Below are 12,730 nucleotides of genomic sequence, written 5' to 3' on the forward strand. Positions count from 1 at the left end.
GACGTTGGCCGAAAATTCACGGCCAACTATCGATGCGTGTGTACGAGGCATTACTCCAACTTGTTCAACTAACTTTTGACAAAAAAATGGAATTAGAACATATTGAGCCAATGGGTAAAACAGCCAAACTAAAGAAATGCCCACATCCCTAAATTTAAATAACAAGAACAGGAAGGTTCCCTCTGGATGGGATTTTAAGGGCAATAATATAGGGTACTGAGGTTGCAAGAAAGGTTTGTATAAAATAAGTATCCAAAGTTTATTACAAATTTGTAATACACTTTGGATACTTATTTTATACAAACCTTTCTCGCAACCTCTGTACCCTATATTATTGCCCTTAAAAATCCCATCCAGAGGGAACCTTCCTGCTCTTGACAACAAAATGAAAGCTGATTGGTTTCTATGCAGAGCTGCTCCAGAATTTGCAGTGTCCAGTTTCATTAAATCAACCCCTTGGTGTGGGTAAGCATCAGTGTTGGGGGTAACTAGTTACAAAGTAACTGATTACAGTAACTACATTACTTTTTTTGGTAACTAATGTAACTAGTTACAATACTAATATTGGTAACTACACTACTTTACTAGGCTATAGGAGGTAACTACACTACTTTACTAGGCTATAGGAATGCGCTTTCCTGCGTTACCCAAGCTGTGCGATACAATCGTTATTTCGAAGAATAGAGAGGGATGAAGTTTTTGTTGCACTTTATGTTTTATTCTGTTTTTTCAGGTTTTGTTCTCATGTTTCCCAAAGCCTGTGTTTATACAACAAACTCTATGCAGAAAGAGTGTCATGTATCTTCTTCTACACGGTCAATAAAGAAAGAGGAAAGTAAAGTAATAAGTAGTGAAGTTACTTTTCAAATGCAGTAACTAGTAAAGTAATCTTGTTACAATTTACAGAAGTAACTAGTAACTAATTACATTTTTTGAGTAACTACCCCAACACTGGTAAGCATATATACAGTATATATGAATGCTCTACCAGCCCTTTTGATCACTTTTGATTAACATAGCACCCAGGATCTGGCATTTTCAAATGCAGAGAATAAGTGACAGGTACAACAAAGTCGCATAAATATCCTGTAGATTTTCCGTGTGTCAACAGTATGCATTTATTTTTCAAACCTGTATAATTTCCTGATTTCCATCATAACAGCATAAGGCTTTATACATATGATTAAAGAATATGTTTTTGAAAAGTAAAAATAATCAACATCCTTAGTTAATGCCCTAGAATATACATCTATTCATGTGTTGGTTAATTAGTTTGGTGTATGATAGATGGGCACAGGAATAGTAATTATGCAATTATGTGCATTTTTTGGAAGTGCTAGTGCAGTGAACTTGTTTCAAAGTCAGGAAGGTAATTGGGTTTTTATAAGCAAAAATCCTTTTCATCTTTTCTAGAATGAAACAGAGAAAGCAAAATGTCACCGACATGAACTAAATCCTAGCCGGTGACCCGGCACTCTGCTGTGTCATAATGACATGCCAGGAATATTTCATATGCTATATTACAGCTAATGATGTGCCAAGCAGGATTTAGATGATGTGATATTTACATATGACATTGTCAATGTTAAAAAGAGATACTCCTTGACATTGACCCAAATGTAACTGATCTGTTCTATTGCGGCATAGTGTGACATTCTTATATTTCTATCATAAATATTCAGTTTCCTTTTTATGTTTGCATATGCTTTTATGAGTAGCCAAAATGTGCTTGCGTTTCCTAAAACACTTTGGGTAATTCTCGATGGAAGTTGCTTAGAGCAGTGCACTTCATTACCAAGCAACAAAACTGCTGAAGCAAGTAACTGCTGTTTTAAACTATTTCCAAATCAGAAAAGGGAACATCTTTATAATGCTTTTAGCAACACTGGTAAAAAGTTTGTGGTCCATAGAATACAAACTTTCACTTTTTTTGCTCCTGTCTCCCAATAAAGCATGTCACATACCATAAACCTCCAGTTTACAAGCTGTTCTTGCATTTTTGAGATATTGCGAAGGTTTGAAATATATGCCTGTCAACCTATAAACTTCTTTATAGTAGTGATACTCTAAGCTTAACTATGTGACTAAAGAATGATGATCCCAGCTTAGTGTAATAGAAATTTCACTGTATATAATAATGAAAGTTGAATGCTTTCTCCTAGAATGAGAGACATCTTAGATCTTGGTTTGGAATTATGTAAATATGTTCTTTGCATCTCATTAAGATACATGGATGTGAAAGGTCTTGGCTGCATGAATATTTTTTTTATTCAAATGAGTTGCTTTCATTTTGAAGTACGATGTACTTTGAAGAAACAAAAGTGGATCAGTGTCCAGCTAAAATATTGAACTTTTGACTTGGAGTAAATTCACATTATACATATTACTTGTTCTTATATTATGGTTTGACAGATCGTCTAAAAATACAGTACATATAGATAGTATCAGCGTTGGTGTCAACAAACAAAAAAAGGAGGTTATAGGTTCCGAGGCTAGGTCATAATATCTAATATGAAAGAAATATAGTTATAAGGTATAAGTCCCTAGTAAGTCCAAAAATGTCCAAGGCACTAGGGCAGTGATGGCGAACCTTTTTGAGCCCGAGTGCCCAAACTGCGACACAAAACCAACTTATTTATTTCAAAGTGCCAACATCCATCGCCATGCAGCACATCGCACTACTCCATCACACTGTAAACTAATCAAGTACATAATATGTATTGTCCTTCAGCTTACAACTCTGTTGTCTGGCTACATCACATCAGTGAGCTACACATTACACATCATCATGTAACTCATAGCACACCTACTCACAATGCATCCCACCCTCCATACAACTCATGGCAAACTTTCCTCTCCATCACACATCTGGTCCCCGCTCTGCAGCTCAACACCCCCTCCCCCCTCTGCTGGGATATGGCAGTGGTGCAGTGACACTCATGTAGCCCATCATGCTCCCTCTGCCCACACACCTATAGCAAACGCCCATAGCACAGAAAACGGTCATGGCGCAGCTCATTACCAGCAGCTCTGAACTCATCTCTGGGCTTTCTCCCCAATGGATTGAAGCGGGTGCATTCGGCAACCTCCGGGCAAACAAGCACCCACTTCTCCTCCCACGTTAGTCGATTGGCTGTTTATTCCCTGGACGAAGGAGGTGATTGGCCGCCCAGTCGATTGGCTGTTCATCCCACTGCTGGAGGAGGAGATTGGCCGCCCTTCCTGCTGGGTCTGTGATTTTGTCCTGCAGCGTTTTCTCCAAAGAGTTGTTCTCTGAGTAAAAGTAATGTGAGTGATCTGGAGGAGGAAGGGCAGTGCCGGGACAGTGCGTGGACACTGGGCGCCTTTTCCTCTCAGTGAAGTGTGTGGAGCTTTTGTGTGCCCAGCTGGAGCAACTCAGAGAACTATAGCTCGCGTGCCCAGGGAGAGGGCTCTGCGTGCCAGCGGTGGCACGCGTGCCATAGGTTCGCCATCACTGCACTAGGGCATGCTTCTTGGTGGAGTTTAGGACTCTGGGTATATACAGACAAAAACAAAAGCAGAGAAGCGCCTCTAAGTGCAGTAAGACTGTGTATTTTAACCACTTCAATACAGGGCAGTTACACCCCCTTCCTGCCCAGGCCAATTTTCAGCTTTTAGCGCTGTTGAATTTAGAATGACAATTGCGCGGTCATGCAACACTGTACCTAAACCAAATTTATGTAATTTTTTTCCCACAAATAGAGCTCTCTTTTGGTGGTATTTGATCACCGCAATGTTTTTTCTTTTTTGCTAAACAAATAAAAAAAGACTGAAAAGTTTGAAAAAAAAAAAGACCGAAAAGTTTGAAAAAAAAATAAAGTTTTTTTGTTTATGTTATACAATTTTGTAAATAGATACGTTTTTTCCTGCACTGATGAGCACTGATGAGGCCGCACTGACAGGCACTGATGAGGAGGCACTGATGGGGGTGGTACTGATGGGGTGGCACTAATATGCAGTACTGATGGGCACTGATAGGCGGCACTGATAGGCGGCACTGATGGGCACTGATAGGCGGCACTGATGGGCACTAATATGCAGCACTGATAGTGACACTGATGGGTGGCACTGATGGGCACTGATAGGTGGTACTGGTGGACAATAATGGGCACTGGTGGGAGGCACTGATAGATGGCAATGATTTGCACTGGTGGGCAGCACTGACAGATGGCAATGGTGGGCAGCACTGTTGGGGAGGACACTGGCAGGCTCCCTGAGCCCTGACTGTCATCCCTGGTGGCTATGGTGGGCATCCCTGGTGGTCATGGGTGTGCATCCCTGGTGGCCATGGGTGGGCATCCATGGCCACATATGGCTCTAGTGGCCCCCCCCACAGACCCCCCTAGTCAGGAGAGCTGCAGATCGGCTCTCCTCTACTCGTGCCTGTCGGGCACGAACTGAGGAAAGCCGATCAACAGCTCCTCCTATTTACTATGTGACCAGCTGTGATTGGTCACAGCTGACCACATGGTAAAGAGCCTACATCAGTAGGCTCTTTACCAAGATCGGAGATGCGGTGTGTCCGAGTGACACACCGCAGCACTGATCGCCACTCTGCGCATTATCCTGCCCGACGTCATATGACGGCGGGTCAGGATAATACAACCACCTTCCCGCCGTCAATTGCCTATAGGGTGGGCGGGAAGTGGTTAAGAAACCCAACAACAGGGCTACTTACAATAGATAGGTAAAAAAAGGCACATCAATGAATGAAGGTCCGGAATGCCAGTGGGAATGGGCCACTTGAGCTGCTGGTACTGCCAGGTGGAATATCACATTCCACCTGGCAGTACCAGCAGCTCCTGCGGCCCGTTTCAACTGGCATTCCGGACCTACACTTATTATTGTTTTTTACCTATCTATTGTAAGTAGCCCTGTTGTGGGGTTTATTTAAATTTCCCTTTGCCTGGGCACACTCTAATTACACTGTCTGATGCAGATTTCCTCAAAGTCCACTGTGCTACTGACACTGCCCACTGTTCTACTAACTGACACCATCCACTGTCCTCCTGACATGTTCACTGCTCTACTGACATCGTCTACTGTCCTACTGACGCCATCCATGCTTTAAAATGTTTGTTTACTTTTATTTAAAAGAGTGTTTGGGGTTGATTTACTGAATACTTACTAGAGGATGATTATAATAGAAAATAAGAGGAATCTGGTTGGTCAGCATTAGCAGCCCTGCCCTGCTGTACATTGCTATGTTTTAATCAGCATAACTATGTTAAATAATAGTTTTCTATTATGATATAAATTATATTCTATATCCCCCCCAGCCACCAAACAGTTACACACATATATTATTCAACTGTTACATTCCAGTTAAGATTTTATTATGATTAAAGGCCTACAGTAATTTTTCAATACCTGTGTTTACAATATAACATATTTATAATTTTGACATTAACCGGGAATAGTAACATTGGTCAATATGTCCTGTAGATAATACATTTGCCATGTTAGTACAGTGCCAAGAGCATGCATGTAGTGGATGAAAGCCCTGTTGCTGAATAAGTATAACTAGACCCAAAAGAAAATGTAATATATTGCAGCTTTCATATTTTTCCTATGTTTTCACCTTGTAATCCCATGAATAACACACTTAAGACACTCTTCAACACGCTTCAACAGAAACCGGCCAACATTTGGCCAGTGTTTACTGCAATCTGTCTGACAGAAGCCCGTCTAACAAAAACTGGCATTCAATCAATGTGTTCTGGAAGGGGGACACAATAGCGCAGTGAGTGAGAAAGCTGCACTAAAGCCCCGTACACACGCACCGATTGTCGGCCGACCGTTCGGCCCGTCTTTTGTCCAGTGTTGTTGTGTTGGTTGAAAAGTGCTAAAGACTGCACACAAATTTTGTCGGCCAACAACAACCGACTGCAGAAGTGATGTCATGTGATGGTTAACTTTCTGTGTGTTTTTTCTTCTCTGAGCATGCCCAGTCTTGCTCATCTGCTTTTTGTCGGCCGAAAACTGTACTGACTGACGAACAATCGGCCATTCTTTGTTGGCCTACAAAAATTTTATAGCCTGCACACCAGATTTTGTCCCGCCGAAAAGTCACAGTCGGTTGTCGGAAGCATCATACTAACAAGCCGACAATCGGCCGATCGGACGTTGGCCGAATATTTACGGCCGACAATCGGTACGTGTGTACGGCCTTAACAGGGAGCAGCTGTACTCTTTAATCTATTCCTGCCTGGCATAGTTTGGCCCCATAGACTGAATGAGGTGCTTTGGGCACTGCATCCTCCTCTAAGCACCATTACAGAGGTAACCTTAGGATGCCCTCAGGCTGGCCTAACTAGCACCACTAGTAGCCCATTCTATACGTTCCTCAGGTCTTATGGCAATGGACCACCATAGCAACCTTCCCCAGCTCAAGTTTCATGCAAATAGATAACAACACACATGAGATATGAGTCAGGTAGCAGCTTATACCTTTAGGGGTTTGTTCTACATCTCTTACCCAAGGGATTTGGATATTCCCATAACTCCTGCACCTCTCCTTCCTTACTTCTTCTTAAGGGGAAACTCCCAGGAACTAGATTTTTTAATGATTAAAACTTTGCATGGTTTGGTCCTTGCACTGCTTTCCATGATCAACTCCTCAGACAGATTGCTGCTGGACTATTTATAGGTGCCCTCTACCCAAGACGCCCCACACTGCCAAGGACATGACAGCATTTTATCACTATCTATAGTATATTCCATTCACTACTCTGGGGACTTCTAGTGATTACCTAGGTAACTACACTGCTTACTCTCACTACAAGGTCCCTGACCTAAACTACATTGACAATCAGTGGCTACTTTGGAGAATTACCCCAGGAACCTCCGTGCCTTTACTCTACAGTTCTAGTGATGATAGCTTAGATTGCATTGTAAGTGAAAATCAGGTGGCGAACACAGAAAGAGTCCTAATTTACAAATATGAAACAAAGTGGTGTCAATGCTGAATCTAATTAACAAGAAGCATTTCCAGGTTTTAGGACCCTCCTAACATACCATGAGAAGTAACAGGGTGGATGACACAGCTTGTCATCAGCCAGAAATGTTGTGTGTATGTGAGTGCTATTTCACAGAGAGGGAATCGGTGAAAGAATTGTTGAGGGTAAGAAGCAGAGATGTATAGTAACGAAGTAGAACTACTTCACTACTGTACTTAAGTACCGAAAGGCGGTATCTGTACTTTCCTAGAGTAGAATTTTTTTCTCCTACTTCCACTTTTACTTCACTACATTTTTTCAATGATTTCAATACTTCTACTCCGATATTTTTTTTTTGTGCTGCATAGTTACTTGTTACTATTATAAAAATTACCACTGCCAGAACAGTAGATGGCAGGTTTCATGAAGCTCAAAAAATGTGTATAATGTCATGTGTACTTTTGACTTTTGACTTCTTTTGACTTCTTTCTTTAATAACTTTAACTTTAATAGCTTTAACTTTAACTTTAATAAACGTTTGACTTCTTTCTTTAATAACTACATAACACAGTACTTGTACTTTTACTTTCAGTACTTGAGTAGCACATTTTTTTTAAAAACTACTGGTACTTTAACTGTCAGTACTTGAGTAGCAACATTTTTAAAAAAACTACTTGCAATACTTAAGTACAAAAAAATGTTGAATACTTTAGTACTTCTACTCAAGTCACTTTTTGATCGAGCACTTCCACTTCTACTCAAGTCACTTTTTGATCGGGCACTTGTACTTTTACTCAAGTATGAGTTTTGAGTACTTTATACAACTCTGGTAAGAAGTAATGAATGTTTTCACTTGTTATGGGTTTTGTAAACTAACCATGGCTAAAATATACAGCAAAAATATAACAGTGTTGCACATATGTTAAATTTATTCTTCCGCAACCATCAGGAAAAACTGAATATAATATGAAAAATGGTCTTAAGTTGCATAACAAATGTATTTCCATAGCGAATATTTACTAATTGGGCTATAATTGTTCCCTAATCCACAATGATCATGATAAATGGACATAGCTGTATAGAAAATATTAAAAAAAGGAATTATTGATGTAGGATAAGAGTAGCTTTGTAATATGTAGTTCTATATGGAATTTTGAGTTTGATCCATATAAAAAAGGATTTTGTCTGTTTTTCTTCCCTACTCCATCAATCATGTATTCTCTATGGAAAGGTACAGTACCAGGTCAGGTCAGCTTTCTGTTGCTGTTCTAAAACAGTGGAGGAATTTTCGAAAAAAGAAACTTCCTTGCAGGCCATGTCCATGTTTCCTAACCTTGACTCCCTGGTCTGTGAAAGCCACTGCCCTCACCAGACCCCCAACAAACCCTTTTTAGACCACGTATCACTGAAATAACTCTACTCTGCTTATGGCATACCTTCCTTTACGATAAATGGAGAATTGACACCACTAACACACTTTAAGCTGGGTGAAGGTTGGTAAGTGAGCATTGAAAATCTAATTCAATTGGTGAGACTTCTTATAGTATGGACACTACAGTATATTACTTAATGTATACATTTATAATGTAGCATTGTGGAATGAAACCGGGAGGAGCATACTGCCACATAAGGCTCTTGCTGTTTTAGCTCATAGCCTATGCTGCCACACATCTGGGTTTGTTGATGACATAATACTGTACATTTTCAATTTGGTCTAAACCATTGGTGTCCAACCTGCGGCCCTCCAGCAGTTGCAAAACTACAAGTCCCATCATGCCTCTGCCTTTGGGAGCCATGTTTGCACCTGTTAGCCTTGCAATGCCTCATGGGACTTGTAGTTTTGAAACAGCTGGAGGGCCACAGGTTGGACACCCATGGTCTAAACTATGATTCTGAGGGCATGAATGTCATAGAGAACAAAGACACAGAGACTAGTGGAAGTATACAGGATCTAAAAGATGCTGCAACCACTGTGACCTGTTTCATGCATGATTGATTTCATAGCAGTCTAATTAATATCTCTTTTTTTGTTTTATACAGGATGGAGTTGTACATGTTGCTTTCCAGCAGTCACATATTCCAAACTACAGAGGATGATGCTGATTTCAGAACCGCACTCCAGTACCAGCAGGTAAGTTCTGTATTTGGAGATTATTTTATCACCTGGCCAAGATCATAACATTCTAAATTGCTGAAAAAATCACTGGGGATGGGCAGGCATAGTAAACACAGTGCAGAAAAAAAAAATTTATAAACCAAAAAACAGCATTGCCATTGTATCAGCCTAATGTATACAATGCACTAAAAATGTTTTTGTATATGTTTTCTTTCTTTAATGTGTGCAGGATTATAAATTATTAAACAGATGAACCCTGCTCACAGATTTAGTTAACTCACAAAGCTGCAAGTACATAATGAGAAAACACCTCAGTAATGCTATAAAATAAGTGCTGCACTCCTGAAACACAAGAAAGAGTCCAGATATTTAAATGCATAAAGTGATAATGTGAAATCCTTATGTGAGACCTTCACCACCCCCTTTTGGGCACGCTCCCACCTTTGAGGTTAGACCGTCACTACAAAGGTCTCAAGTGCATGTCATGTTAAATCCAGGGGCGTATCAACAAATCAGTGTGCCCATGTGCAAGATCCAAAGTGGGTCTTATGTATGTAAAAAAAAAATGCCACAACAAAAGTGGGTGTGGTTCAAACACTTTCTGCCCACGCTATACCTGTAAGACAGCTACAGTGCGGGCTTACTTTGCTGGGAGGGCATCTATGTGGACGTCCTCCAGTGAATGCGCTGCCCACATGCCCCCTGCAGGGCGCTCTGTGATCGATGAGTCCTTCGGACTCAGCTGATCAAAGATTGGGGTAAAGGGACAATCACAGCTGTATTCAATGACAGCTGATCACAGATGGCAACACAAGCTGGTTAGTGTCTTTTCTTTCCATAACCGGCGTGTGTTAAAGGGCATGGGCACTGATAATCAGGGCACTGATTATCAGTGCCATCCTAACAGTGCCCACCAGTGCTGCAATCAGTGCCCACCAGTGCTGCCAATCAATGCCCACCAGTGCTGCCAATCAATTTCCACCAGTGCTAACAATTAGTGCCTACCAGTGCTGCCCATCAGAGCTGCCAATCAGAGGCTCCTCATCAGTGTCACCTATCTGTGCTGCCGGTCAGTGCTGCCTATCAGTGTCACCTATCAGTGCCCATCAGTGCTGCCTATCAGTGCCCATAAGTGCCTCCTATCAGTGCAGCCTCATTAGTGCCCACTAGTGCCACCTCATCAGTGCCCATCATTGCCACTTATCAGTGCCACCTCATCAGTGCCACCTAATTAGTGCCCATCAGTGCAGCCTCATCAGCGCACATTAGTGAAGGAGAAAAGTTAACTGTTTTGCTAAATTTTTAAACAAACAATGAAAAATGTTTTTTTTTTTTTTTTTTATGTTTTTGCTGTTTTTTTTGCTTTTTGTTTTTTGCATTTGTTTATATTATAGGCTTAAATGCAAGTAATTGGCCATAAAAGAGGTATGGGGTACCCTGGAGGACATGTATCAATACATGTTTTTTTAGGAGCAGTACTTTTTAATTATGATTAAAGTGCAGCAATAAAAAATAAGTAATTCCCTTAAATATAGTGCCCGGGGGGGGGGGGGGGGGTATCCTTAATGTGCCTGTAAAGTGGCGCATCTGCAAAAATAAAATTTCTAAGGGAAAAAATATATGTCAAATCCCATTTAAAATGATTTGCAGTTACAATTGCTGGCACATGGCTATTGAAAAAAAGGAAAAAAAATGGTGTGGCCCCCCCCAGTCCTTACCAGACCCTTATCCAGGGATGCAGCCTAGTCAAACATAGAAGAAAGTGACCGCACTCCGAAAATTCAAATCAAAAAGGAGTCATTTTATTCTTCATCACAGGTATCAAAAATAATAAGACTGGTGAAACATGGGACAATAAAAGGTTAACACGTTTCACGACACAAGGGGTCGCTTACTCATAACCATGTGTCGTGAAACGCGTCAACCTTTTATTGTCCCATGTCTCACCAGTCTTATTATTTTTGATACCTGTGATTAAGAATAAAATTACTCCTTTTTGATTTGAATTTTCGGAGTGCGGTCACTTTCTTCTATGTTTGACTATCTATCCGGATGGCGGATCCGACCTGCACCTGAATTATACCTCATCTAGAGCGGTCCACCTGTGTTTGGATTCCAGGCATGCAGCCTGGCAGGTCAGGAAAAGGGGGGACAAGCAAGCCCCCCCCTCGTGAACCATACCAGGCCTTCAACATAGGGGGGTGGGTGCTTTGGGGCAGGGGGGCTGTGGCTGTGGGGGTCTGCAGGCGGGGCCTTTTTGGAATCTACCCATTTACCAAAAAAGTGTCAAAAAGTAATAAACACAAGAGACAAGTTTTTGACAAATTCTTTCTTACAAAATAAAAAAATAGCGTCTCTTGATGTAAATCCATCATCAATCATGCCACCCGCCGCATCGCTGACCCAGAAAAAAAAAAATCAAAAAACGCTCCCGCTTCCTGGGAGTCATCCCATCGAATGCCTCCTCTGTGCTTTGACATTTATTATATAGGTAAGGGGCGGGACCACCTGGCTATGTCACCCAGTAGCACCGCCCCTTCTGATGTCATGGACTGGTGCAGCTGGGCATGTAACTTCAGAAAGGGGCGGTGCCACCGGGTGATGTGGACTGGTATCCCCACCCCTTACCTATATAAGAAATGTCAAAGTGCAGAGGAGACATTCGACGGGAGGCCTCCCAGGAGGTGGGAGTGTTTTTCATTTTTTTTATTTCTTGGTTCGGCATGATTGATGATGGATTTACATTGAGGGACACTATTTTTATTTTTTTTTTAATAACGGAATTGTCAAAAACGTGTCTCTTTTATTACTTTTTGACACTTTTATTGGCGAATGGGTAGGGGTACTATGTACCTGATACTCATTCACATGGGAGAGGGGGGGGCAGGATCTGGGGGCCCCCTTGTTAAGCCCCCCCGCCCGCAGACCCCAAACCCAATGAGCCCAGGGTTGTGGGGAAGAGACCCTTGTTCCCATCAATATGGGGACAAGGTGCTTAGGGGCAGAGGGACAGAGCCCCCCTGACCCTAAGCACTCACCCCCCCCTATGTTGAGAGCATGTGGCCTGGTATGGTTCAGGAGGAGGGGGGGCACTCGCTAGCCCCCTCCTTTTCTGACCTGCCAGGCTGCGTGTCCAGATAAGGGTCTGGAATGCATTTTGGGGGGGCCCACGCCGTTTCTTTTTCAATTTTGGCATGGAGTTCGCCTCCAAAGAGCACCCCTGCCCCAAAGCACCCACCCCCCATGTTGAGGGCATGTGGCCTCGTATGATTCAGGAGGGGGAGGGGGAGGGAACGCGCTTGCTTACCCCCCCCTCTTTCTTGACCTGCCAGGCTGAATGCCCAGGTATGGATTTTGGGGGGGACCCTATGCCAAAATTTAAAATACAAAATGGCATGGGATTCCCCTGGTTTAGACTGGGGGGGACCCCCACACTGTTTTTTTCTTTATTTTTTAATAGCTGATGTCAGCAATTGTAACCGCAAGTCATTTTAAATCGGATTTGAGTCATTTAAAATGGGTTTTTATTTTCTTTAGAAAGGTCATTTGTTTTTCTGTAGCATGTGTAATGCATGCTACAGATGCGCCACTTTACAGGTACATTAAGGGGACCCCCAGGCACTATATTTAAAGGAATTTTTCATTTTATTTGTTG

At 42.0% G+C, this 12,730-nt stretch overlaps 1 protein-coding gene across 1 annotated transcript in view; it reads left to right on the top strand.

The window, feature by feature from the left end:
* Window positions 1-12,730, top strand: part of LOC309556272 (chloride channel protein C-like) — a 299,799-nt gene that overhangs the window by 256,902 nt on the left and 30,167 nt on the right. Inside the window, exon 16 of the mRNA XM_082258707.1 lies at window positions 9,000-9,090. Coding sequence (XP_082114833.1) covers window positions 9,000-9,090 — 91 coding nt within the window. The remainder of the gene's footprint in view (window positions 1-8,999; window positions 9,091-12,730) is intronic.

Source organism: Pelophylax lessonae (assembly GCF_965119305.1).
Source record: "Pelophylax lessonae genome assembly, chromosome: 5".
In the NCBI taxonomy this organism is placed as follows: Eukaryota; Metazoa; Chordata; class Amphibia; order Anura; family Ranidae; genus Pelophylax; species Pelophylax lessonae.